The 26,670-nt window shown below is 45.7% G+C and overlaps 9 protein-coding genes across 9 annotated transcripts; 3 read left to right on the top strand and 6 right to left on the bottom strand.

Annotated features, from left to right (window-relative positions):
* Positions 1 to 925: 925 nt before the first annotated feature.
* On the bottom strand, positions 926 to 2,636 carry BDR25DRAFT_378801 (uncharacterized protein). The gene has a single exon (XM_033697572.1). The coding sequence runs from the start codon at positions 2,507 to 2,509 to the stop codon at positions 1,070 to 1,072; it is 1,440 nt and encodes a 479-aa protein (XP_033542459.1). The 5' UTR covers positions 2,510 to 2,636; the 3' UTR covers positions 926 to 1,069.
* A 1,171-nt stretch (positions 2,637 to 3,807) lies between these two features.
* BDR25DRAFT_337000 (vacuolar carboxypeptidase-like protein Cps1) lies at positions 3,808 to 6,208 on the bottom strand (the record flags this gene model as incomplete). The annotated part of the gene is made up of 2 exons (XM_033693154.1): positions 3,808 to 5,549; positions 5,939 to 6,208. 2 exons carry the CDS (start codon positions 6,206 to 6,208, stop codon positions 4,002 to 4,004), a joined length of 1,818 nt encoding a protein of 605 aa, XP_033542458.1. The 3' UTR covers positions 3,808 to 4,001.
* Positions 6,209 to 8,045: 1,837 nt separating this feature from the next.
* BDR25DRAFT_239503 (uncharacterized protein) lies at positions 8,046 to 8,846 on the bottom strand (the record flags this gene model as incomplete). Its single annotated transcript, XM_033685683.1, has 3 exons — positions 8,046 to 8,485; positions 8,534 to 8,617; positions 8,666 to 8,846. 3 exons carry the CDS (start codon positions 8,844 to 8,846, stop codon positions 8,046 to 8,048), a joined length of 705 nt encoding a protein of 234 aa, XP_033542457.1.
* A 749-nt stretch (positions 8,847 to 9,595) lies between these two features.
* On the top strand, positions 9,596 to 11,776 carry BDR25DRAFT_85496 (uncharacterized protein). Its single transcript, XM_033699153.1, has 3 exons — positions 9,596 to 9,706; positions 9,772 to 10,547; positions 10,595 to 11,776. The coding sequence occupies exons 2-3, from the start codon at positions 9,865 to 9,867 to the stop codon at positions 11,544 to 11,546; spliced, it is 1,635 nt and encodes a 544-aa protein (XP_033542456.1). The 5' UTR covers positions 9,596 to 9,706; positions 9,772 to 9,864; the 3' UTR covers positions 11,547 to 11,776.
* A 1,839-nt stretch (positions 11,777 to 13,615) lies between these two features.
* On the bottom strand, positions 13,616 to 15,249 carry BDR25DRAFT_306696 (zincin). Its single transcript, XM_033690687.1, has 4 exons — positions 15,030 to 15,249; positions 14,530 to 14,979; positions 14,169 to 14,452; positions 13,616 to 14,036 (listed from the first exon to the last, which is right to left on the bottom strand). The coding sequence occupies exons 1-4, from the start codon at positions 15,182 to 15,184 to the stop codon at positions 13,840 to 13,842; spliced, it is 1,086 nt and encodes a 361-aa protein (XP_033542455.1). The 5' UTR covers positions 15,185 to 15,249; the 3' UTR covers positions 13,616 to 13,839.
* A 2,141-nt stretch (positions 15,250 to 17,390) lies between these two features.
* On the bottom strand, positions 17,391 to 19,458 carry BDR25DRAFT_328648 (uncharacterized protein; the record flags this gene model as incomplete). Its single annotated transcript, XM_033692402.1, has 8 exons — positions 17,391 to 17,560; positions 17,602 to 17,782; positions 17,838 to 17,932; positions 18,004 to 18,123; positions 18,186 to 18,392; positions 18,459 to 18,587; positions 18,648 to 18,813; positions 19,258 to 19,458. The coding sequence occupies 8 exons, from the start codon at positions 19,456 to 19,458 to the stop codon at positions 17,391 to 17,393; spliced, it is 1,269 nt and encodes a 422-aa protein (XP_033542454.1).
* A 3,163-nt stretch (positions 19,459 to 22,621) lies between these two features.
* Positions 22,622 to 23,800, bottom strand: BDR25DRAFT_346126 (uncharacterized protein; the record flags this gene model as incomplete). The annotated part of the gene is made up of 3 exons (XM_033694118.1): positions 23,761 to 23,800; positions 23,464 to 23,704; positions 22,622 to 23,401 (listed from the first exon to the last, which is right to left on the bottom strand). The coding sequence occupies exons 2-3, from the start codon at positions 23,569 to 23,571 to the stop codon at positions 22,622 to 22,624; spliced, it is 888 nt and encodes a 295-aa protein (XP_033542453.1). The 5' UTR covers positions 23,572 to 23,704; positions 23,761 to 23,800.
* A 689-nt stretch (positions 23,801 to 24,489) lies between these two features.
* Positions 24,490 to 25,887, top strand: BDR25DRAFT_239242 (adenine nucleotide alpha hydrolases-like protein; the record flags this gene model as incomplete). Its single annotated transcript, XM_033685668.1, has 2 exons — positions 24,490 to 25,030; positions 25,085 to 25,887. The coding sequence occupies 2 exons, from the start codon at positions 24,490 to 24,492 to the stop codon at positions 25,885 to 25,887; spliced, it is 1,344 nt and encodes a 447-aa protein (XP_033542452.1).
* Positions 25,888 to 26,071: 184 nt separating this feature from the next.
* BDR25DRAFT_85471 (uncharacterized protein) lies at positions 26,072 to 26,667 on the top strand. Its single transcript, XM_033699152.1, has one exon. It carries the CDS (start codon positions 26,255 to 26,257, stop codon positions 26,570 to 26,572), a length of 318 nt encoding a protein of 105 aa, XP_033542451.1. The 5' UTR covers positions 26,072 to 26,254; the 3' UTR covers positions 26,573 to 26,667.
* The last annotated feature ends 3 nt before the right edge of the window (positions 26,668 to 26,670 follow it).

The following is a 26,670-nucleotide window of genomic DNA, read 5'->3' as shown; positions in this document are numbered from 1 at the left end:
GCGCACCTTTTACTGTAATTTACTAGACTAAGTAACACTTATGCATCTACTAAATAACTTAATTATAGATTAGAACTATTCTACTTATACTATATATTACTATTTTAAATCTGTGTAGCAGCCTTTAAACCTAGCATGCCTTATTTAAAACAAAAAGCGTGTTTTAAAAGCTAAATTAAAGTAAGTTAGTTAATCTTAGCTATTATTAATAGTTAAACGCAAGTAAATAGACTAGTAAAGAATAAAGTTAAGAGAAATAGTTACATGTTAAAATATGTATAATGCTAAGCTTATAATTTTTATAGTTAGAACATTAAAAATTTATTTAAAAATAGTCTAAAGTAGATTATATATACCTTTTAAGTAATTAATTTTAATTATAGGTGCTATAATAAGCTGTGTGTAATAGTATCTTGTATAAAAGTTTCTAGTAAGTTAATAGACAAAGCTTTGCACACATTGCACTGCACTAAAGTCCCTTAGACAGCAGCTAAGAAGGAAGAAGCCCTAGCAGGGGTCTAAAAGTATCTATACTATTTGTGTACTAGTGTCTTCTTGGCATGCTGTCTGAGCTAGCTGAGATAATTTTAGCCCACTCGTGCGTAGACTTCAAGCCTTTAGGAAATATGCATGTATGACACAAGGCTTTCAATCGAATATAATTGTTCAAATATAACCTTGTGAGAAGATGGCGCAAATCAACTACCCCAAATATCTCAATGGGAATCCTTATCAGTTTCCGAGGATCCCCACTGATCTCCTATTCCCACTCCCGTGTGAACGGTTTACACTTCTCTAAACAACTAGTTTTCATGCTCTCATATATCACGGGTTCTTATTGCTCCTGAAATACTTCAAATATGTAGTGCTGCTGAAGCTCTATCTTGTAAAATTGTCACAGGACGATATCAATGGACTGGCCATTTCTGTTTCTAACATATAGATATAATACAAAAACTTTTGTGCTACCATCCTATCCATTTCAGCTCCAGGAAATGTCTTCCCTCTAGAACTTTCACCGATTACCCCTATCGTTTATGGTGTCGAAGAAGTTCTACTTCTTGCTAAGCTAGCGAATATGCTCACCCCCATCGCCAGGCGCCAAAATCCCCTGGTCTGTTCTCATTCCTCCCCCCTCCTCATCTCCACCAGAAGGCATCTTATCATCTCCTCCTTTCAAATCACTCTTCTTCCCATCCTTTCGACGGATCCACCTCACGAGATCATCAACATCTCTCTGTGCCAGACTCCCACGCCCTTTTGCAAACTCATCTCCCAAATCCGAAATCGTCGAGATACCGCTTGCATCGCTATGCGCCGATTTGCCACTGGTGTCGTCTTTGTGAGTGGCCCATCGCACCAACTCGTCACTACTCTCAATCTCGGACCCGAGATCACCTAAGATGTGGCTCGGTTTTTTTTTCCAAACGGGTCCTACATTTGGTCCTTCCTTGCGGCTAACCCACTGCACAAGCCCATCAATATCAGCATGCGCCAAAGAATCTTGCCCCGGAGAATTTCCTTCCGACTCTGAGCCCGTTGATGCATCTTCGCCGATGTTGTCAAGTGTGGACTCGACATCTGCCTCGTCCTTCCGGCTGACCCACCGTACTAGCTCCTCGATATCTGAGTGCCCCAGACTTTCACGTCCGCTGTCAATATCTCGTGCTGCTTTGACGTTTTCCCTAACTTCTCCGTCGCTCGGTGGGTCTCTCCTACTAACCCACCTCACCAAATCCTCCACGTCCGAATTCCCTAGACTTTCCACCTGGGGGGCGGTACCGTCCTTTTCTGTTCTCGGAAACTCGTAGGGGATGTCGCATTCATCGGACACATCCGAGCTCGCAGTTGACTCTTCTCCTTTAGTATCTTTGCTAGGAAAACCTTCTTTCGATGTCATCCTCCTCAATTTATTCCCTAGCTTGTGAGAAAACCCGTCATGTGTTGGGGACTTGTTCGGTGAACCCGGCGTCCTGGGTCTGTTGAAAGCTTTCCGCTGTTGATATTCCGCTTTCCATTTTGCTTCCGCCTCCTCTTTGGCCTTCGCCTCCTTGCATTGGGCATGCGCGTCCTCAATGCGCGATGCGAACAGCATACTCCTCAGAGAATGGAACCGTGCGAGATGTGGATGCTTCTCTCTGCGACTATGAAGTCCAGCGCCAGGGCTTCGTGGTGGTTGCACCAAACCCTTCGTTGGTATATTTTCCGGAATTGCCGATAACTGGATTCGTAGAGATGAGGAGCCTTCAGTGTTGTTTTCTCCCTCTTTCTTTATACGCTCTTCTTGAGAAGATTCGCTGTCGTGAGAAGCGCTCAATTCGCCATCACTACTCGACCGCTCGTCCAGATTCTCTAAAATCCTAGACACCTGCGGAGTCAAGAACTTGTTTCTATTTTCTGCGTCTGTATCTGCATCCTCCGGACTTAAGCCATCTACCTGTACTGGAGACTTGACAACCACCTCGGCGGCCAACTTAGAGGAGGACTGAGGGTCGAAATATGACGCCATGATTTCGAATCAATGCCAGCGATACTGTAGATGCTGACGGAGAAGCAGCCTAGGATGTGCCATTGCACAGCGAACAGAAGAGATGTTAATGCGGCCAAGGGAGGCAGTGCTCTTGGGCTTCTTGAACATGTGAGGGCTGGAAGTTTAGCGCATGCCAGCGTATGAAAGGCGGGGTCAAGATCGTGACTACCACATGTTGAGTGGGGCCTGTCGATTGTGATTCGTCACAGAGACTTACTCACTTGCTTTGTGCGCGTTGATCTACATGCCGGCTAGGCCGTTCTTGAGCGTCGCCAGTGATCGCGGGCTGTGTCGTGAGTGTGGTTGCGTGGTGGTAAGGAAGAATTGAACTTCATCTCTATTGTATGGATAGAGTTGTGGTTCATTACTGCTCATAACAAAGCTTAGCAAAAACCCTCCTCAATTCTAGGAGGAGATTTGATAGATCAACTCTACCCTATCTCTTGAAGTGGGAGACAGAGAAGAGGAATTTTGGATTCTGCTATTGCATAAAAACAGAGGTTTTGGCTGATGCACCCAAGAAGCAACGAGCATTCAGTAGCCTTGCCTAGAAACTCGCCAATGGTAATGACGAGTGCCAAGCAGATATGCAGAGAGCCAAAGATATATAGCGTTTTCGTCCGGCTCAGTCGTATGTGGCTCCCAATGTGCCCAATCGTCTTTCACCCTCGGAAGCGCGCTACGTGGGATGGAAATATGAGGCATGGGATAGAGTGGTTTGTGGATCCTCTAGCGATGAAAAGTCCACTGCTTTAATATGTGCGAAGGCTTTATTCGCTAGGCGGTAGTTATAGAGGTCGTCGCTGTTAAGATATGGGATGATATCTAGATGGATTTCGAGAGGAAAGGGGGATACGGATATGTTGCGAGGCCGACTAGAAATTGAGTGTCAGGATAATCAACACAATAACACTAGATACATAGAGACTCACAAATCTTGCCCTTCGAAGGCAGGGGTTCTGTGTCAGAGAAGAAGAAAGCCAATCAAAGTAAACGCATAACTAGTCGATGGGGTTTCGGTGTTGACAATGTGTGACTTCAAGTTAACCTGGGAACTCATGTAATCCCAAGGAGATAAAGCATTTCAGAGAAGACTATTCCTGTTCGTTGCCTTGGTCCTGTGGAGAAAGGGGCATGTTCCTTTCGCAAAAGTCAACACAGGCCTGAGAGCAAATCCCAATGCATTTGTACATGGCACAACGCTACCTTCTACGCATCAAGAATACGTCTCCAAAAGGACTAATATCAATAATTTGAACAACTACTTTACGCTTTTTAATACCTGTATCTCTCTATACAGAAGTTCGGGTGAGTGGTAGACATTTCCATCCCTGGATGCTTTCATTTCTCTAGCAGGCTAACCATTGCTCTTTAATTATAACGAAACAGTTGATCACTATTCACGTGAGTATGTTGAGAAACATTGGGTTCCCAGTTGATGGGGTTCCCGGCCAACGTTCGGAAAGAAATCTCAACTTCTCAGGTCCGCCTCGTCCATATTCCTAATGAACGCTCCCATCCATCTCACAGTATCCACATGCGCCTGCACGCCAATCTTCTCATCTACCGTATGGATATTTCCAAGTCCCTCTTGGTCCTTATCCCAACCAGGTCCGTACCGGAAAATATGTTCGCTCAAACCCCAATAATATCTCGTATCCGTATTACCCGTCATAATGCCCGGAGCGACGAGAAGGCCCTTGCCATAGAGTGCTCTCGTCGTACCCGAGAGGACAGAGTACGGTGTCGACTTTCCAGGTTTGAAGTTCGTTGGTGTTACAGGGGCAGGCTGGAGAAGTGTGTCTCGATGTGACAGGGTGATTGATTTTGGAGTCTCTGAGCCGTTGAAAGGTATCAGCCTGAGATTGTGTTTCTTCGCGACTTTCGCAGCCAAGAAGGTAAGCTTGTGCAGCACAGTCGATGCGGAGGAACCGACATTGATGCGATGGTTGACTGTTATCTGCGTTCGCTCGGGTAGAGCGTTGACTTTGACGCCTCCCTGAATGATGTCCACGGCTACAGAAGTTGTCATCAGATACTTAATCCCCAATCCGGCTTTCGAAGCCTCGATGGCTAAGTCGTCTTTCTTCCCCAGAGTTATTGCTCGCTTTCCGAGAAGATGCTTAAGTTTGGAAGGGAATTCGGGGGCGTATTCAGCGCCGCAATGTAGAAGTGACAAATAAGGATTGTCGTCATCTAGATATGGCTCGTATGGGTTAGACTCAATGAGCGTGATCAATTCGCCGGCAACTCCGATGCCATTATGCTCCGGTGGAATAGATGAATGCCCGCCTGGCATGCGCACCACAATATCGACATCGACATATCCTTTCTCCGCCACTCCTGGCATGGCGAAGTTCGTTCCCCAGGCTTCCGCGGTTGTTGCGCCTTCGTCCACTATAACAGCTATGGAATTGTGGCCGAATTTGGAGATGATGACAGGAGCTAGGTGGTTGGCGCCTTCCTGGCCGGATATCTCTTCATCAAATCCAAATGAGAGCACCACTGTTCGTGTCGGAATGAACTCGCCTTCTATCAATGCCTCCACGGCTTCTAGAATGGCCATGAGCTGATTCTTACAATCACTGCTACCCCGACCCCAAATGAATTTCCCATCGTAGAACCCGGAAAATGGTGGATGCGTCCATTGGCCCATGGTAGACTTCGGAACTGGAACAACATCCTGGTGCGCCATGAGGAGTGTCGGCTTGAGAGAGGGGTCGGTGCCCGGCCACGTGTAGAGTAACGCGTGGGTATTGATTTTCTCTAATTGCAACGTTGAATGAACGAGAGGGAATGTCTTCTCCAGATATGCAGCAAAATGGTAGAACACATCCCATCGGTGATCTACTCCTACAGATCCAAGGTCGTCGAAAGACTCCGTAGGGATCTGGACTGCGCCTGATAATCGCTTGATCGAAAGGTTACGGAATGTCTCCGACTGTAGGAACTCATCCATGGAATCTAGCTCTTTTGTCCTCTGTGAAGGAAATAATGGCTCCGCTTGTGGACATTGCGACTTTGATGTCGTTAACTCGTCTTCTGGAATTCGCCAGACAGCGAGTCTGTAGACCCAAAACCACGTGCCCCACAACAAAAGAATAGCTATAGCATATGGTTGAATCGCCCGACGGGTACGTAGTTTTGGGGTGTCGGCAACAATCTGCTTCTCCCCCATGATCAATTTGCAGGACCGTTTTTGTAGACGTAAAGTGTGTTGATGGTGGTCAAACAGAAATCCTTCGGAGATAAGAGACGGGACGAGATCTGCCTTGGGACTTTCCTATTTCAGGAAGGTTGCGCACGTACCTCACAGGCTGCCTTCGTGATCCCACTTGTGATGCCATCACATGAATCCCGTCATAGAAGTGAATAAAGTCCCAATTAATATGGTAGCTGAATACATACCTGCCTATGATAGTCGCTCTCGAGTCGGAACCATGACGACGCAAACCTAATCTTACACCGAGCAAAGAAACCCTCTTCCACCAACTTTCGCATTCCTGCCTTTCTTCCCTCTCCCTGGGACAGGACCCAAACCCCGTTGACGAACTTAGGCCATGTGTTGGTGAGGACCAGGTATTTTCTCTCGCGCTCAGAAAAATCGAAAACTTCAGAGCCAAATTCCATAGGTATCTTGAAGTTTGTAAGCGACTCCTCTTTGCCTACAGCGGTCATCTCTATGACAGACCTGAGATTCGAGCTCCCGAGGGCCTCAAGGTTGAGCCCAGATTTAAGGTCGATAGTGGGGCCAAATCAGGAAGAACAAACTCGAATGGTGCTGCAGATTCCGAGAAAACGGATTGGCGGTGACACAGTATCTTTGCTGCGTCTTCGAAGATATCATGGAGATGTTTCATCCCCCTCGAACAGATATTGATAGGAAATTCGGAAAATTCGGGAGAAACGAATGAGGAGTAAATGCGGACTGCTGTCACAAACTGCTTGTGACGATATTCAGGCATCCAGCAGTATGCAATTGTCCATGAATGCCTCCAATCCGCAACATGTGTCAGGAAGCTCACGTTCCCCCCAGAAAAGTCCTTCAGCGCAGCAAATTGAAGTAGGGGTTCGGCGTTGATCTTCAGCGGATTTCCAAGTGCGGCCATAATGAACAAGTCTGATTCTTGAGAATCCATCGAACGTTTACTGACAACATTCCTCTCACCGGATTGGGTTGTAGTGTTCGAGTACAGGGTATCTTGGGTGAAATTGTAATCCGGTTTCGCAATGGTAGAATCCAAATCAAGATTGACGCTTTGACACTTTTCACAAGAAGAAATGGCATTAAGGGTTTATTGGCCTAATGCATGCGTTCTGATGACCTGGGCGATAGGGGATGCGATCGTGAAAATTTCGATGAAAAAGATAGAAATGGAGAAACAAGGAGGAACCAAGTGTTTGTTAACAGGGCCCATCCTGGAAGCATACAGTCCAGCGAGCCATAATGGAGATGCGGGTAGTCTAGGAGTAGTAAGTGGTGAGGATAGCACCGGGGATAGTGAAGATTTACCTAGCTATACAACAACAGATCGTCTGCACGCGCTAGCTGTGTACATCGTGAATGCCTCGCGACTTCCATAGCATGTACAGTGCATAAATCCATGACCAGAAGAACTGCCATACGATTGAAAGCCACCACTCCCAACCCTTGCCGCACTTGAATCTGATCTCTGCCGCACACTGACGGTGTAGTCCCACAGGCTGTAGCCTGGATGGACCTTTTTTGACCAAAAAGAAAATTAAGAGAGTGAGTAGAAGCTAGAGTCGTCAGCAGTTGAATTCACTTCTCCTTTCACAAACGTGCGTACCCGAACCACTAGTCCAATACCAATGAACACCATCATCCGGTCAATCCTGTCGGGAAAGATAACATCCCATTTAGCCAAATAAACATTGCTCTATTATTGTGAGCAATTATCTGATTAGTTGAACGCTTCGGGAGAATATTCTCGAGACTGGGTACCATCACACGAAGCGGACATAAAACATCCTTAGGAATCGCGTCCGAATTGTAAAGAGTCCAACCTGCTGGAATTGAGATTGCCGAGGGAATATCGTAGATCCTCGTGATCGATCTTTACCACGAAATTGGCAGGGGAGCCTCCCTTTCGGGGGATCCAGACCAAAGAGACTATTACAGACACAAGGCCACCAAATTTGAATCAATACAACCGGGATGAGTACTTTTACATTGAGACTCCCATGGAGGCTGAGTTAAAGCTTCTATAGGCATGATCACTAGTAGAATTTTTGGATGCGTGTTAAGGCGCCATTGTCTCCAATCTCGCCAGTCCCTAAACAGATACCAACACGCTGTAAATACTGGTAATTCTACGAAAAGTGGCATTGGCCTGTCGTCCCATTCGGCTTCAGCATTTATGCCATTAAAGGAACGCCATAGTGGGCACAAGTAATATCCCCCCTGGCTAGAAAGAAACCATGAAGCCGAAAAAAACTCATGAGACATTGCCGAAGCTAATATAGGTATCTTTCAAGGGAGTTCGTTCTAGATTCAGGTGGTGGGACCGACAGGGGAAGTGGGTGCTGGATGTATCATTGGAAGTTCCGACACGGAGCTACTTTGAGGTGCGGTGTCGTTCAGCCTTATATCAATTCTCTCCTCTCGTCCAGAAACACCATTACCGAGGATATACGTCTTCGACGATGGTAGATTTGCGCCACGTCGCATCCTCCTTTCCGCGAGGTAATCAATGATCACAACCCGATAGCTCGAAATGCTCGCCATGATCATCGCAGTTGCGGCCTCCACAACAAGCAAGAAAGTAACCCAGATATAGTTAATGTTGCGGGTTTCGGCTCGGTACTGAAGCGCCAGTCGTGCTGTAGCTACTACGATCGGGAAGATGGAGAGACATTTGAAGCAAGCATTAATGATAGTGTGCAAGCGCGTGAAATTTGCCATATATATCAAGCTAATCGGAATTGATATGACTGAAACAATATTAGTATATATAGGTATAATTCCAGTGGGCCACCGACCAAAAATGTCCGTGATAATGTCTAAGGCGGTGACCGTCATTTCCAATGAAACTGTGCTTGCATCTCGAAAATAGCGGCACCGATCTGCACCCTATCAGTGACATTTGTCCACTAGGGGGAATTCATGCTTACCAGAGTTCGGGCATAGAATAATGGGCTGGATCAGTGTAACCAGTACGGCCGCAGAACATATCCCGATCGAGGACCAGTAATAGCGGGTAAGATGCTTAGAGACATATGCGTAGGGAGGCTTGTGGAATTTAAATTGAGCCAAAAAGCAAAATTTCACACAGTAGATGGTAGTCCAGAGCATTTCAATCGAGGCAGTAAATCGAGGCGCCGTATCTGTATACAGACGAACGCGTTCAGATTGGTCTGTATTTGAAAGTTGATACATTTGTGCGAGAGTCGATTGCAGAAGGCCGACGCCAAGGTACAGGAGTGGAAAAGCAACAACAAGAAAGTAGTCGTTCACCATGAGCCTCCCTTTGGTCGACATGCGAATAGCGAAACGCGAAGCCAGGAATAGGGTAGCGATGCCGCATAACAACCAGATGGTGATCTAAGGACGAGGTTAGAAGTAGGGAGAGCTACCTCTGGACAAAGACATGCCTGGAAACGCCATAGTATCACCGCCGAAGTTCCACCCTGCTCTGACCCTGAGGGGACTGTCATCGCTTTCAGGGAAAGGCTTTAAAAGACGCGCCGTTGAAGAGGTGATCATAAAGTCGATGGTGGCAACATTGGGAGAATTGGCGCCTTGCGCCACCGATGTCAAGGTGCACTGGCAGTAGACGATGCACCCGAAGCTGTGCCTCTCTCGATTTTGCACTATAGGGAGGATTGATGGGGGACATAGGATTTGAGAGTGTTGCTTGTTGCTAAACGGCCATATCGTGATCCATGCCCAGCCGGATTTTTCATTTCCCGACGCTTGATCCTAAGCCAAGTCCGCCGTATAAAGTGCCTTGTGGGGGCTAGAAACGCGGGGCCAAACACGAACATGCTGACGGCAGGGAGAAAACTCACGACTTTGAGCGAAGTCAATCGAGATACGCTGACCCTACCTGGACAAGTACCATAGAAAACGGATGAAAGCGCTAAATGTGGATTCGAGAAAAAGAGGCAAAGTAGGCGTTTTTTGTTTTACGCAACAACGCATTAGTCCTGCAAGTATAACTCCCCAATTCTCCATCCATCCAATCACCTTTTTTGCGCATCTGATGTGAGGAGATTAGCTCGTCACACTTGCTTTGATCTCGGAATCCTAGATATACTCAGTACCCAAGAGCTCATCCTTTGCCGGAGGGACTCTTACGGCCTGTAATGACATGGAACTGAAATATAGGGTTAAGGTCTTCCTCCAGAGGCATAGAACTTTCCGGCACTTCCTTTTCTGGACAACTTCCCCACTCTGGTATCCGATCTGCGTCATCCTATGGGGTTCGATTAAAGGCCTTTGGAAATGGGTGCTGAAGAAATACGATGAGAAATTTGTACAACCACCAAGGGATCTCTTGAAGCCGAAAGAGGTTCTAGAAAGGGGCTACAGAAGGAAACTGCGCGACGGCGTGAAGCCATTAAAATTGAACAGGCGTAGGGCCTTGACGTTAGTGTCGGGCGAGCCGGAGACTAAATCGAGTACATCGGGTTGTAGCTCTACTCCCATGGAAGGACAGCAAGAAAAAAAGTGGAACAAAAAGCCCGATGCTCTACTTCGCACGGAGAAGGCGTTGCCTCAATCAACCATTGATCAGCTTGGAACTTGTGAATTCTACAAGCTGCCTTTCGAAATTCGAGAACTGATCTGGAAATACGCAGTTGGTGGCCACTTCATCCATATTACAAGGAAGAAGGGAAGATTGAGCAATGTCTACTGCCCAGCCAAGGACCCAACAAATCCCGATCGCCGGGATATATGTCTCCTGTCAAGGGATCACCATGGATTCTATGTGCCTACTAGGTGGCCTCGAGACATGCGACCGTTGGCACTGATAATGACGTGTCGTCAAATGTAAGTGCAGAGTCCCAAGCAAAATTATATCCATACTAACTAATCAGCTATTCCGAGGCCATCAACTTTCTGTACTCTCTGAACACTTTCTCTTTTGACGAGGTCGATGTAGTAATCGCATTTTTCGCCACTCTTCTGCCCCATCGGAAGAATCTAACAACATCCTTCCATTTTACTTGCAACTTCACTCAGGTTGGCCCAATACGGAACGTATATTTTGAACCTCGGAATGACCGAGCCGGGAATTGGCGAAGAGCCTGTGATTTTCTCAAAAAACTACCATTTCTACACTCCCTCACGATTAGTCCGTCCTTCTTATGCATGATCCAGTCCAGTGTACCCACTTCTAAGCTCCAAGACTACTTCGACATGCTAGGTGAGGTTCGAGTACACAGCCCTATACGGTTTGTTCTTCCTTGGGCCGAAACCCTCGATGCTTGGCTGCATCCACCTCGAGTCGCCGGAAATAGGGCACTTTCTCCAACCGACCGCTTTAAATTTATGTGGCCAACACCAACCGATAATGCAGAGTGGCTGGGATTCTTTGTCCCTTTCCATGTGCAATGCCTGCACTGTAATTCCTACACAATCATTCGCAAAGCCACTCGAGGAATTGCCCAAGTCATACTTACAAGAGAAGGGCCATACCTTACCCCAGTACAATTTCCTAGACAACCGCCACTGAGCAATCCCAAACTATCGCGCTATTGGACTTTTCACTCCTATTGCAGAGGTTGGATGGAATTCCAGTATGACTGGGTAGAAGAGAAATGGAGTGTCACTCAAGGGGCCAGAAGGATTACGGATGAAGAAGCGGAGTTGCACCTGGCGGAAGAACGAAACCGTTACCCAGAGCTTAAACAACCTCATGAGCGACTACAAGGGCTGTCCGTCAGGCCGCATCCATTGGAAAGAACGACTCATTCTTATAATGACAAACACATCGATATTCCGACGAAGCAGGCATACTACAGGAATGTAGGATGGACAAAGAATTGAGGCTGATACTATGAATGCCTCTTTCATTCTATTGAAACCACATATTTTCCACTGGTGCGATCTACGTTGCACCTGGGCTGCCTACCCAGTACAAGGCTTCGGCCCCGAAGAAGGCCTACCAATCAATGGGGTGGATATTGTTGGGATCAGTGAACGTTGGCCGTCCAAGCGTACCGTGCGGATCAGGATAGAGGCTCCAGACAAGAGTTACCTCACTACCTGTTCCAGATTTCAAAATGTCCCTCGTGCGATGCGGGAATTCTGGGACGAAAATGAGCTTGGATTTAACCGCATAACTGAAATCTAAATCGCTGATCTACTGCGGTTCGTACCTCCAGGCCTCTCTCTCAGGCATGGTGATAGCACATGCGTGGACCAGCCCCAGGGCCACGGCTCCCGTTAACAGCAGAGAATATCATGGCTTAGAAAATTGCACCATCTATTTGAGCATTGGCTCGCTCTACACAAAGGGGGAACCATAAGGTGGGTTGCGACGATGATTCAAGTCATGAGGGTACACGAAAATCCAATACGCTGAAAGGCGGAAAGAAGTTGATAGCTGTAGAGATAAATGGAAGAATTGGGCATTCATCGCTGGGAGATAACGAAGCCTGAATGACCCCCGATTACACCTAACACCTTGGATGACCATAGCTTTTTGCTGTGTTTTGCTAACTGGTTCAGCAATGTTTGCACACAAATCTCCTCTACGATCCCCCCACCCCCCTTCCCTTCGAGTATCAAGAAAGGGAAAGGGGGGCAAAGAGCAGCTATGACGTCTTTCAACCGCCGGGAAACTTCATTATGCGATGAAAGATGATTTCAATTTTGTGGCTTCCCTAGGTTGGTATTTCGTTTAGGACTTATTGAGTGATCAGTGAGGGTGGAGATGGAACTCATGAGTTTTAAGCTGTTCCTTCCTTTTCCCGTTCCTATTTTTATACGTACTCGCTATCTCATTCAACGTTTCGAGGGTTGGGTTGACACCTTCTTTGCGTTGAGAGAATGCAGCGTGAAACCGCTATAGCAGTAGTGTCATATCTGAAAATATCAGCGTCTTCTTGCTTGTTCTTGATAAAATGCCTAGCGAATAGAAAAGCTTATAAAGCACCCTCGCAATTTGATTTAATGTGGTACTCACAATGCTGCCACATCAACCTCGTATATTTCAGCGTGATGTACACAACGCTCCCACAACTGGTCAGTATATTACCGTATAATCACCCTCCCCCAAGATTCAGTGCCGTCCTTATAGATCACTGGAAGTGGCAGTGACAACGAATTCATCTAAAAATCTTACTCGCTCATAGTGCGGCGACTTAGCCTAAGCGTTTGAAGCTGTAGGTCTTAACGCCTGCCTTCTTCGTCCGACTACCTCTTCCCCCAACCTCCCCCATCCGACACCTCCGTCAACCCACTCCCACCCAATTCAATTCTTCAAGCTCCCTACACACTCTCATCCCCCCTCCCAACTCCCGCAAGATGGCAACCACGCGACCATCTTGAAGCACGCGCGTACGGTTGCGGCTGTTGGCGCTGTTGTGTTCAGTGCCAGACACGTGCTCAGCAATCTCGTCATATCACGGGCAGGTCACTCCCAGAGTCTAGCCATCGCAAGGGTAAACTTAGCGCGCTCCATTGCCTAAATTCCTTACCACCCTCGAGTGGTTGGCTCAGCTGGGTTTGATTCAAGAAGCCCCATTCTCCTCTAGCAACCATCGTTCAGTGGAAAGATTAAGAGCAGATTATTCAAGAGCAAGCAGAGGATGAATTCCATGATATCAGCCAGAATCAGGAATGTGGTCATCCTCCAGAATACCGATCAGTCTTGCTTCAAGAATATCACGGTTGGGCACGCTTCGGTGAGCACCTGGAGAGTAGAATGAGTATGGGAAGCAAATAAGAGCAGTGATGGGAAGAGTAAGGAATGGTCCGATACATCGATTGAAGAAATCCATACGGGGAATCGTCTCTAACACTGTCAAAATGTAGAGTTTAGGTATGCTACTTGGGAACAACAGTAGGGTGGAGAAACGAGCAGAGGGAAAACGTTACACCGGTATAAGAATTATTTATTCGCAAGGGAAGCAGCGTCGCAAGATGTCTGTCCTGAGATTCAACACTGGGATTCGATTGAACCACCGGGCATTGGATTTCGTAAGAGCAGCAGCAACCAAGAAACCACACCAAATGCAATATAGCACCATTTTCTACCCTCTCATTCTCAAGACCCCGCTGTCCATGCTAGATCATCTACAACCTCACTCTCTACCACCTCCCTAGGACCTAAAATCTAGAAAGCCCAGAACATAGCCTGAACCCGCCACCCATCACGCTCGTACAGAACTCTACCATCATCTCTATACACATTCCACCTCTCTCCACTCTTCTCCGCGAACCCGACGCGCTGGTACAGCGGCGATCTCCCGGCGTCCTCGGCCAGGTTCCATTTCACGATAGCGCGGACGTGCGCACCGCTTCCGAACGTCGCTGTCAATGAATGTCAGCCATCTCCGAACTCGTCACTATTCATTACCTAGCATGATAAAGAGGAAAGAAGGGGGGAGGATAAATGAGGGAAGGGAAGAGAAGAAGGGAAGAGAAGAGTGAAAAAGTGAGTACCTTCCCCGCCATTCTCCCACCACGTATAGTCGTCATTTGACACTTCCACGTAATCATCCGGCTCATGTCCATCGTTATTTCCGAAGTTCGCATAGTACGCGAGTCCGCTAGCGCGCTGGTTTCCTCGCACGCGATTCACAAGGTAGACGCCATCTTGCGTGTTGCGCACGATGCCTTCCTTGGGGTAACAACGCATCACGAATGTCTTGTCGAGGTTCGACAGAACGCGGTTCCACCCTGCGGAAGAGCCGTCAAGTGTAAGCTCAGGTGGGTATGGGTATTGCCTTTTTGTTCTGTTATTGTCTGTTCCGGGTGGGATATTTGAATTAAGCAGAGTTGGGGAGGGAGGAGCAAGGCTTACATAATGGAAGTCTTATCCCAGTTCGAGTTCAGAGTATTCGCCTGAGCGGCCTTCGCGAAGACATTGCCATCAACCTTGGCCTGGTCCCAGCCATTGGTTCGCAGGTAGTACTCGTAGACCGCGGGCTTGTTCCATGGGATATCGACCACTGGTGATGCCTGCTCGTGGATACATCCAATAGCGTGGCCGAATTCGTGGATCACGGTTCGGCTGAACTCCTCATCTGAGGTCTCGTCGTTGAACCAGCCAAAGTTCATGGTCGGTTCGCTCTGTGAGATTGTCTTCGCACCCGTGCCGATGTAGGACCAGGAACCAGCGCCGGAGGTGAACGAAATGCGGATATCAGAGTCTCCGGGAGCGTCTCGGTCCATGAATTTGAAGGTCAGGTTGGCGTAGAGTGACCACTCGTTTGCGTATTGAATGACCTTGCTGCGAACGAAGTCGCTTTGGCTGATGAAGTTGTTAGCTGGAGAAAGAAGAGATATAAGGGAGGGACATACCCCCACATGTTGACAATGAGCTCGGTGCCATTAGGCCACAAACTTCTGTTGTCAAGCGCAAGACGATCCTCACCACTTGGGTTATCTACCGATGGTAGGGTGGCTCCGAGTTGAGCACAAGAGTGAAAGCTGGCAAGAGTGTCTACTGCAGCCATTTTGAATGTGGGGGGCTAAGGAAAGAGTACGGTCTGTTGGATCTAATTTCTTGAAGGAAAAGATGAAGATGTTGAGTTGATAGCCTGATATTGAGAGTACTAGCCTCCCTTATATATTCAATAGAAGCGCAATGACGGTCAATTCTAGGTATGCCAGAAGTAGTTAATCCATACTGGCATGCCTTGGAAAGCTCTTCTATCGTAGTATTGGGCGCCAGCTGATGCTCCTTTCACCGCGCAAAAGCTGTCGCGAAAGTGCAGTGACAGCACAAAATACACCAAAACTAGCCTTCAACCAGTTGCAAATGGCGGGATTCGCAAATCTCACATCTTAGCACGAGGCTTCTGAACGGCGACCAACTCAGGGCACCTGCGGTGACAGGGGATCTCAGCCGCAAGCATCGAAGCGTAGAGGGAGCGAGGGCTGAGAGGAGGATGTGCTGTCTGTCGCTTACTAGTTGCAGGCTGCAGAAATCTGAAAAGCTTTGCAGATGGCAAGGCTGTGAAGTCACATACGAGTTGTTGAAATGGGGAGTGGCATGAGTTCTGAACTGCACTGGCAGGCGCCATTTCTACTTCTATCCGTCCGAATGAAAAGTAGAGCCCTGATTCAATAAGGCATCGGTGCCATTGATAGAGAATGCCTTTAAAAAGTGGAAAGTTGAGGTTTTCGTTGGTGGCGCTCGATATGATCCCTGATAGGTGAGCCAAGGCTGAGAGCAGATTTAGATCTGACAACCGCACCGCACCATTCTTGCATCAAGCTGAAGCTTCCCCTCGCCGCCGCATCCACTTGGTATGCCGAAACGAGGGATATCAGAACAAACATTTTCAGCCTCCAGATGTGGGTCGCGGCATTTTCCCCAGCGGTGCTTATTAGTTGTATCCTGAATGACGTAAACTGCTCGACCTTGGGGAATTGACACATATACGGCCAATTCTTCTTGCAATTCGGAGAGCTGAGAACAGGTAATTCTGGGGGGCTCGAGATCAATTTTGAGTTGTATCAGTTGACACAGATGTCTGTCAAGACCACTACGATGAATTGGCCTAACAACATTATATTAGCATCTCATCAACATCGGTAACAATATATCTCGATCACCTTCTGCCTCTTAAATGCCCCCATGGTCGGTGTCAAGTAGCAGCATGACAAGTACTCCAGTAGAACACGATATTGCAACTGCCAACAGGGAGGACAACCGACCCTCTTAGACCATGACCTTGTGGGGTGGCGAATTCTGTAAGAGGCGAGTTCGTTAACTTGAGGCATACAATGTTGAGTTTTATCACAAGGTTGCAGGACTAAGGGTCAGGCCGCTTGCCAAGAGTTCATACAGCTACAGGCGCGGCAGCTACTGTAAGTAATTATATTGTAATGGTTATATGACTGCTTTCCGCTCTCTGGGATTAGTTATCGCTTTTATTAGAGGTACCAATTAGGGTAGTGAGCCTGCGCGAATTTGCGTGCGGCAGCAGATGCGAGTACTAACTCCTAAGAGTTGCAGCAAAGTTCTCAGGTAAATTCTGATAAGACCCTTTTATTAGTATTAAGAATAATAAAAGATAATAGTAGTGTTGTCAAAAAGGAACGCCGTTATGTGCAAAGGAAGGCTCTTTGTAACTTAAGCATAAAAGCAACTATGTAAAGTAATTTTTAGATAGGAGGGGTTAGGTGTTTATAAAATAGCTATAGCCCACAACTTATAAAGATCTGTGGCAAATATTAATGTGTGCACAGAAATCGAACTACTCAAAGTCGAAATACCCTTATATTTCTCGGCACAGAGGGTGTCTGGCCACCCAGGGATGGATGTTAAAGGTTTTTTTGTGGGGCGCGAACGGTTTCGAGATTTTTTTTATTGGCAAAATTTCTGAAGGAAACGACAGGCTAAGAGTAGATAAAAAATTAAAGCTATTTGTTGCGGTATATGAATGAAATCAGATCGACAATAGTGGAAGAATACATTGCAATGGGCCTCATCCAGGCTATGAGAAGTGTAAAAACCAATATATACATTCTATGAACGTGCTTACCTCTAGCAAGATATTGACTATTGTGCAAGGAAGGAGGACACCAACTTCTCGCTCATTCTCCCTTCAACGTACGTCCAATCTTTCTACATTATCCAAATATCTATCGGCAGCTAACACGTTCACTCGTCACAGTTCCCGCTCACCTATCCTTCCACATCTCCATAAACCTCTACACAGCGTTAATCTCCCATCGATGTGCTTCCCTTATATAATTCGGCTCAGCACTAACATTCTTAATCCCAGAACTAGGATTCGAAATATTAGGGACGGACCGTGAGTGGGAGCGACTTGATAGGCTTCTTGTTCCGAGCAGGCTACTCTTGTCAGCATCGCTCCTACCTATCTTCTCTCCTCATATCTAGAAGCCCCACCCAACTTACTGGAATACAGATACGACCGGCCCCCTCCATTACTCGCGTCCCCCCAATAGGTCTGGTTCTGCGCCCCAAAGCACCCTTCATCTGTACTCGTAATCCTCCCAGACTCACAATCCGGGATTAGTGTTTTTTTCACATAATCCGCGTAGCCGCCGAGACTGGTCCAAGCATCGCCATCGGAGTACTTTGATAGTTGCGTATTCGCCCTGGATATACTCTCTGAGGGAGGGATTTGTGACGTTGGAATAGAAGTAGAAGAAGTCTTCGGAGCCATAGCGAGGAGACCAGTTAAGTTCTTGCCAGGTATTTGTGGGGTAGAACATTGGACCACCAACTAGCAACTATCGGCTTCCTAGAGTTGTTTCATTTCTCGTCTTTCAAAACGCAGGATATGAATGAACTTGCTTGGGAACGCAATTGTGATTGCAAAATCGCCTGAACTCTCTAACGCCTCCAATCCGAAGATTTCCTTCGCTTCTTGAGTCCCGTCCTCATCTCCGCTATTGATCAAATCGTCTATTTTATCTACAATACCAATAATTCTAGACACGCAGTCCGAAGGTCCAAACTTGACAATAAGATCATACAATATGGATAAGAAAGAAGAGCTTGTGCAGTCGCACTGCTCCTAATGCCGCCAGCAAAGATGGAATTGTACACTTTCATAGTAAAAGCAGTTTGCGCACCGGCTAGGCTGCCGCCATACATGATCCATGGTGTGGTGGGTGCGTTTAGAGTGTCGTTGATGCTAGGGAAGGTGGGGTTTTGCGCGAAGTAGGAATTATCGGCAATGGCTTTGAAAGATTAGATATAGCAAGGTCATAGCAGGAGTCAACCATGTCGTGTGTAGCTACACTCACTTTCTTCCGTAGTCAAATACCTCAACTCATCTGTCGTACTCGAATTAAAAGGAAAACTCTTCCCATAATACCTATTCTCAAGAATCACGTCCATACCATTAAAATCTTCCACCATCAAAATCTGAATGACTACGACGACTGCTTAGCCCCCTGGGTTGCTGGAGACTGTCTTGTTTAGAAAATATGTACTTCCGGTCTGCAAATTCGAAAACCGACTATCACCACTCGTCTCCCCACCAATGTAGAGAAACACAGGACCACCCAACTTATAGTAACTTGAATCGAAGAAATATCTTTGCTTGAAGGTGCCTTTCACGTGGGGTTCATATTGGGATTTGTGTGGCAAGTGGTCGATCTAGTAATGGTAAATTAGGATTTAGAGACCACGGTTAATTAAAACATATTGGCATATCAATAGAAGAAGGCGCATAGGCTGCCGAAGCAGCCTGTCTCTTCCCCAGCCAGGCGTCCAAACCCCCCGAAACCCGGAATCTCAGTGCTGGTGTTCCTGCTCCTAGTGCTACGAAAAAGCTCAGCAGCATCAGGACTCTCATTTCCACCACTTTTAAAGCAAGAGACTGAAGTCAGGAAGAAAGAAAAAAGAAAAGATCAAGACTATCTACGTACCTTGCCGTTCTTACATATCAGCGAAGGTATGCCTGCGTTTAGCCTCCCGCGTCATGTCCCCTCTTCAAAATTCGTGGTTCAAGCATGCGCGATACTGGAAAAGCCAGGGGTTCCAATTCGCCCGGTTAACGGCGAGATCTTGGGGGAAGCTTATTGATGCTTGTATTAGTACCTTCTGGATGATATCATTGCTGTATTTTAGGGCTCCTACGTATCCTTGATAGCTAAATGATGATACTCTTTCGAATTGGCTCAATAAGCTTGTCACGATAACTTTGTTAGACCTTGGATCCAAGATATAACCATCAAAAATTCCTCGAGGAGTGGAGAGATGCGGGGATTTGAAGATGCTCAAAGAAGTCGAGAAAATCATCCCTCGGAAGCGTCAAAAATGGCGAACATCCCTCTAGTCCCTCTTCCGCCTTCTTGCTGTTCCTTTGGCACCCTTCCCCCAAGCCACATGCGGTGGTAATCCATGCCAGCATACTCCCATCCAAGCTCTTCGACAGCGTTCCCAACCGTACGTAATACGTTACGACTCGCCAAATTAATAGTTGTAACTTCTTAGATTGTGAGTATGTTTTAATGTAAGCATAACATTTAAGTCTACTTATAAAGCGTAACTGTTATAATTTACATTTCTTCTACATTTTAACATTTTATAAAAAGTTATGTTGTAACAGCTTATATATAGTCTACTAAGGATAATAATTTACTATAAACACAGCGCTAACATAGCTAGTTTTTCTATAGTTAAAGAGCCTTAATTATTAGGCTAAAAAGCTTATTTTTGTTATAAGTAATAGTTCTTTTACTACTACTAAAGCTTCTCTCACAGTTACAGCTTGTAAATAAAATAGACAAGAAGTTAAAAGCAATTTTATATAGCATAAAATAGGCAAGCTGTTTAACTTATTCTTACTATATAAAAGAATTAGTAAATAAAGGGCTATTATTCTTAGCTATAGTAACATCTTTATAGTAACTATTATAGTATTACTGCAATTCTATTATTTTCTGCTGCTTTTTATATAAATAATTACTAGTAAGAAGGCTTATGTCTACAGAAAAAGTCTACTTAAAGCCCTTATTATAATACTTGCCACTTAGTAACTTATGTTATGTAAATAGCAGTTACTTATTATTCTTTACCTCTGCCTCTACTTTAGTATTAATGTACTCTTAAAAAACAGCTTTTATTAAAGCCTTAGCTTTTTTATACTATAAAAAGTGCTTACGCTAGTAGTCCTTAAACTAAAAAAGATAAAGCTAAAAGTTAAAAATAGTTATAATATAATAATAAAATATAAGCAGCTTTATAATAAACTTTTTCTAGTATGTAAGCAACTTCTTTATGCTAAATGCTACGCTAGATTTAAAGTAGTAATTATTACTTTTACCTTTAAGTTTATCCCCTATCTAGAGAAGCTTAGTATATAGGTGTTATAGGTTAACAACAGTTATCTATAAGGATCTGTACAAGCCCTTGCCCTTAAGGTGTTTTATTATAAAGTAAAAAACTTTAAGAAACTTATAAAAGTAATTAACCTTTTTTTATTTATTTTTAGTAATAATCTTAGTAAGAGTAGCATTACTAAAAATAGTAGAGTTAGCACTATTATTCTTAGTGCCTCTCTGCTTATAAATAAACTTAGTAATAGTGTCCTTAAGCTTGTAACAGCAGAGGAGCATAAAATAGACGCTGTGCTAGCGTACACTACTATTTTATATAAGATTAAGGGTCCTAAAGCTCTAGAAAAGGTCCTTATTATTAAAAGTAGCTTAAAAAGTTATAAAAGCCTTCTAGCGTTTATGTAACGCTAACACTGTATTTATAAAGTTATAAAGCTTACTTATAACTTTATGCTAATAGTATAGTTTAAATTAATCCTAAGAAGCAGCTTAGGCTAGCGCTGCTTTAAAAGTGTTTATCTTTTTTCTATATATAACTGCCTTAACTACTAGCTAGATTGTATAACTAGCGCAGTGTATACAGTGCTTAGAGGTAAGAGGCCTTTTAAAATATTATGTAAAAGTAGAGATAGTTTTATTATTATTATTTAACATGTTATTAGCTACTAAACAATAAAATTTTAACATAATTTTAAAGTTATTAATAACCTTAATAATCTCCCTAGCTTAGTTTACCCCTATATAGTTACTATATAGGTTGTAAAAGCTAATAAGTATGTTATAGTGCTAGTAGTTAATATCTATATTAGTATAAGTAAGTGTGTTATTGTTAATTTTTACAGTGCTAAAGCACTAAAATAATAAGCTAAAGTATACATACTAATAAAGTGCAACACTACACCTAGAAAAAAAAGGTAGTTTAGAGAAGTTTATATATTAACACTTAACATAATTTTACTTTAAGCTATTTTTAGTATTATTTAAATCTCTACTCTCTAGCGCAGGCAGGCCTTATTTATGTAGAAAGAAAATGTAGTATCTAAGACTAAAAAAGCTACAAGAAGATTAGCTTAGTTTTAAGTAAAAATGCTCTAAAGTTCTACTAATAATGCTGTGTTAAAAGAAATGTTATAAAAAATAACTTAATTAACAACTGCTACCTACAACACTTTCTCCTACTACACACTGTAAGAGATAATATATAATAAGCTAGCAACTTTATAAGTAGCTTTAAATAGACTTACTAAAATTTTTAGCATATTAAGTAAAAGACCTTTTTTAAAAACATTAATCTTATGTTTTTTCTTAAGGTAGCTTATAATATAAGTGTAACTGTTAACTTTCTTTACCCTTTTATAAACGCCCCTAGCGTGGCACCTCTTACAGAGCTATAGCTTTACTTTAGAGCTGTCCTCTTTATTGTTGTACACTAAATCTGCTCTATGCTGCTAAATCTAGAAGAGCTGCTAGTTCCCACAGAGCTAGCTCTTATGCTTTATATAATACCTAACTTTTTTAGGCCTTAGCTTTCTGTTTGCTAGCTAGAGGTTATTTTACTTTATAGTAAAAGCTACTTTGTTGTTAAGACTAGTGTTAGCTAAGTACTTCTTTAAATAAGCATTAGATAGTGTACTGCCTTAAAATAAAACTAAAGAGGAAGATAATAAAGCCTTTAACCTAGTAAGGCAATAAAAACTAGTATAATAAAATACATTAGTTTACTAGAAAGAGCTAGCTCTAAAAAATCCTTAGAATAAAGCAGTACACCTGCCGCGCTAGAGAAATTAGGACATTTAGCTTATAGTAGGTAAAACAATAAATGTAGATAAATTAATAATAATTTACAGGCTAAAAAGCTAACTATTTATATAGAATAGCACACTTTACTCTTAGCCTCTACTATAAGCGCTAATGTTCTACAAACCTTAGAGTTTTTACTTAATTATTACTCTAAGAACATAACCTTAAACATGCTTCTAACACAATCCTACATGTGTCTAATTAGGTCCTATTTTAGTAGGAAAAGTCGCCTTTTTAAGACGTACTACAGTCTGTAATAGGCGCTCCTCCAGTTATACGTTACAACTCATATCTCTCCTACGTTTCAACGGCTCACGTGACTGTTACGGGTCGTATACTACGACTCGTAGTACGTACGGTTGGGAACCCTGCTCTTCGAATACCTTCATGCCCTCAGGATGGCTACCAAAGATCTCCGCTATCATGCTTCCCTTTGACTCTTGGATCGCCTCCATGGACGTCTGTAGTAATAGCAAGGCTTGATCGTAGGTCCCGGCGTAGAGTGGACCAAAACGATGCCCATGTTCACAGCGTCGAACAAGCACAAAGCCGGATAGCTTGGTTGTGCCATGGGAATTCGACAGGAGGGCATGGCCAAATGCATCTTTTCGGAAGAAGAGTGCGTCTTGTGTCCACAACGCGGTCCTTTCGAGGCCTGTATGCGCTAGATCTAGTTTAGCGAGTGCCTTTGTATCCACATCTCGTATATCCACAATCTGCTCTTCTCCGCCAGGTTTGGGACGCGCGGTAGCAAGAGGTTTCTCAACCAGCGACGGTCGCACCATGAGCTTAATTCTAGCCATGTCTTCAAAACCCCGCCGTCTATACGTGTTGACCTGCGCTTCAACACCATCCAACCCAACGATAGCAGTGCTGGTCGTGTTGTAAGACTCTTCTAGCGCCTTCCACAGAGCCCGTCCCCATCCGTTTCCTCGATATGCCGCATTGACGATGAAAAATCCAACCCACCCAGTGCCATTAGGATATGTGAATGCCACAACACAGCCCTCGGGCTTTCCTGTTTCCCTGGGGATGAGGATGAGCCAGCCCGAGCCGTTTCGGGAGACGTGGTAGTGGGTGGCGGCGTCGTCGTAGTCTCGATTCTTGCGAACGGTGAGTGAGAGGGTTAAGGAAGGAGGAGGGCGACATTGCAGGAGTACCATACCCATCCTAATTCTTTCATCAAAGGCCACCACACCTCTCGTGCTTCCTGCACCGACACAGCGGGGCGAACCATGAAGTCTGCATCTTCTACCATGGGAGTAGCTGACATTGTGATTCGTTGGCTGGCAGTCTGAAAAGATATGGCTATAATGTAATTATAATGTACTTTAGGTCTACCAAGATGTGAAATGTGATATCGGATCAGATGGCACACCGAACTCTGAAACAAGTGGCTCTGGGTCCTGACAGTTGTTCGCGTCAGCACACAACTAGAAGACCTATGCTAGTCGCTTCTTACAAAGCATCATGTCTCGATTCTAGCTCTTCTCATATATGCACGGGAGCGAGGTGCTGATGAGGATGCACATGAGGCCGCGCGGACTTATCATGGCAGTGAAGGCGGGGTAGCTGTGGAGCTCTCTGGAAGGAAAGCTGTGAGGTCCAGGGGACGCTCGACGCAAATACAAAGTTACGAACCGGTATTAGGGGGTTCCTAGTAACGATTTCAGACGCATTGGTACGACAGGAAACGAAAGAATGGTGCAAGTGAAGCAATGGAGGCCAGCTGTTTTTGGCGCTACGCCCTCAGCCCAAAGTCACCAACTTCGGCGCAGAAACATAGCAACGCCACACAAGCAAAACCAAGTTAAAAAGGTACACATAGGAGAGCATTGCAAGGTAATCATTTCCATATAAGAAATAGTCTATCTTTCTACAAGCCTGGGTGGTGGTGCAGTAGAAGAGTGTTGTGTTGATGTGGAGCCTCGAGGGGCAGCCATGATGCATGGAGAGGTACAAGCACTAGGAGTTTATGACTTGACTTGGTTCGACCTTCCTTTGTTGTTATATGAGGATGTGCTGTTGAAATTGGCTCAGCGTTGGTATTTCTTCGTCAAGCGGGAACGAATTAATGCACCGTGGTGTTGTTCAAGGCCGCAAGCCACACTCAAGCCACACCAATCGTCAAGTCTCCTCCCCTCTTTCTTTCTTCTCCTCAAGCACCCTCAAGCTCGACGTCCTTTCCAAAATGCCCCCCGCACCCTGTGCGCTATGCAAAACTAACCGCGCCCTCATTCTCCGCCCTAAAGACCACTCGAAGCTCTGCAAATCCTGCTTCATCTCCGTCTTCGAGACCGAAATCCACCACACCATCACCACAAACACCCTCTTCTACCGTGGCGAGAGAATCGCAATCGGCGCTTCTGGCGGCAAGGACAGCACGGTTCTCGCATCCGTGCTTAAGACCCTCAACGAGCGCTATGACTACGGCGTCGAGCTCATTCTGCTCTCCATCGACGAAGGCATTAAAGGGTATCGCGATGACTCACTCGAGACAGTAAAGAGGAATGCAAAGCAGTATGATATGCCATTGACCATTCTGGGGTATGATGAGCTGTATGGGTGGACGATGGATCAGGTGGTGGAGCAGGTGGGAAAGAAGGGGAATTGTACGTATTGCGGAGTGTTTAGACGGCAAGCGCTGGATCGAGGTGCGGCGAGGTTGGGGGTGAGACATGTGGTTACCGGACATAATGCGGATGACGTTGCCGAGACGGTGCTTATGAACTGTATGGCCTTCTTACCTTGGGGGTGATAAGTGAAGAGTGGCTGACCATGCACAGTGCTTCGCGGCGACCTCCCGCGACTTTCGAGAACCACGTCCATTGTAACATCCACTCCGTCCGCCGTCTCATCCGACCCAAACTCACACACAAACATCAAGCGCAGCAAGCCCTTGAAATACGCCTACGAAAAGGAAATCGTCCTCTATGCCCACCATAAGAATCTCGACTACTTCAGTACCGAATGCATATACTCTCCCGAAGCTTTTCGCGGCAGCGCTCGTGCACTTATCAAAAACCTCGAGCGGGTCCGACCAAGTGCCATACTTGACGTAGTGAGAAGCGGAGAGGACATGGCAAAGCTAGTGCCGGGGAGTGACGTAAGCTGTGAGAGGACGTGTTCCAGCGCCACTCCCGCAGCCGAAGAAGAAGGCGGATGCGGGAGTTCAAACGGAAGGACTGCGGGTGGGGAAATGGCTAACATGGAACTTCAACTCGCCCAAAACGATGTTGCCGCCGAAGCCGGACTCGAGGTTGAGATCACATCCAGTCACATTACCAGCAGCCAGCTAGAGGAGCACACCGTCAAGGCAGTGCAAGCTGCGAACGGAAAGAATGGGAGAAAGAAGAAGGGACTAGCAATCACACCACGCAAGAACCCCAAACAAGTGATGGGGCAATGCAAGCGCTGTGGATACCTCTCCAGTCAGGAGATCTGCAAAGCGTGTGTGTTGCTCGAAGGACTAAACAAGAATCGACCCAAGAACAGTATCGAAGTTGACTATGAAGTACAAGAGAAGGAAAATGGCGTGGTGCAATGCGTCACCAACGGCTTGACCCGAGTACACATTACGGGAGATTGAAAACCGTGCCTAGCAGCCTCGAGGCATCACGCAGATACCTCCGGAGAGCGACACCATACACACGCCTCGCTGCAGCACAAATACCGGCTGACCAAAAACGACATATAAATCCTCCCTACATTTCTCATCCCGAGAACACATTCCACTTACCCCTCCAGCGCTCACCAACCATCTCCCGTGCTGACGTCACCCGCGCAACGCTGCACATCACGGCCCGATCCCACGTTCCACCCTATCTCCCAATTTCCCTCACCTCCCCCTTTCGGCGGTCTCTCGAGCGCCTGGGTGGGTTCCCTGCAGCCATGCGACGTTTTGATGAACAGGCTTGAAGGCTGGCCTCGTGGTGCCACCGGTCCCCAATCCCTGCATGGATTCACGGGCACTCTGTCACACGCACCACGAATCACACGTGCGGGACAATTTCGACCAAGCCGATTTAGGAGTGCATGGGCTAATTATGGGGCCAGGATTATGTGATTGTTGTGCGCTACGGGCAGAGCAGGTGGGAGATGCCCTGCCAAGTAGAGGAAAGGTTGAAAGACGCAGTAAGGGTAGTAATATACTCGTTGTAGACATTACTCTTATGTATGGTCGATGCCTGGATAGTGCTATTTATACAGCGAAGAAAATGACGAAGGAGAAAGGGCCACCTCTCTGCAGAGGACCAGCCAACGTCCGTCTGTAGAAAATAACCGTGGAGGCGTAATGTACATGGAAGGGAAACTCGTAGGTAGCAAGACAAGACTCGAGAAAGAAAGCGGAAATGGATGAATGAACAAAAGA

This window comes from Lindgomyces ingoldianus (genome assembly GCF_010093535.1).
Source record: "Lindgomyces ingoldianus strain ATCC 200398 unplaced genomic scaffold BDR25scaffold_38, whole genome shotgun sequence".
NCBI classification, from domain to species: domain Eukaryota; kingdom Fungi; phylum Ascomycota; class Dothideomycetes; order Pleosporales; family Lindgomycetaceae; genus Lindgomyces; species Lindgomyces ingoldianus.
Note: the sequence above shows the minus strand (reverse complement) of the source record. Positions and strands in the feature narration are given on the sequence as shown.

Bases quoted from the DNA above. Each gene is read 5' to 3' on its own strand.
- BDR25DRAFT_306696 (XM_033690687.1), bottom strand. From the start codon at position 15,184: ATGGCTGCAGTAGACACTCTTGCCAGCTTTCACTCTTGTGCTCAACTC. The intron at 14,980-15,029 runs GTATGTCCCTCC...CAACTTCATCAG, and splicing joins CTCATTGTCAACATGTGGGG to CCAAAGCGACTTCGTTCGCA. The intron at 14,037-14,168 runs GTACTCACTTTT...ATTCATTGACAG, and splicing joins GTGGGAGAATGGCGGGGAAG to CGACGTTCGGAAGCGGTGCG.
- BDR25DRAFT_85471 (XM_033699152.1), top strand. From the start codon at position 26,255: ATGGATTCACGGGCACTCTGTCACACGCACCACGAATCACACGTGCGG.
- BDR25DRAFT_378801 (XM_033697572.1), bottom strand. From the start codon at position 2,509: ATGGCGTCATATTTCGACCCTCAGTCCTCCTCTAAGTTGGCCGCCGAG.
- BDR25DRAFT_85496 (XM_033699153.1), top strand. From the start codon at position 9,865: ATGGAACTGAAATATAGGGTTAAGGTCTTCCTCCAGAGGCATAGAACT. The intron at 10,548-10,594 runs GTAAGTGCAGAG...CTAACTAATCAG, and splicing joins ATAATGACGTGTCGTCAAAT to CTATTCCGAGGCCATCAACT.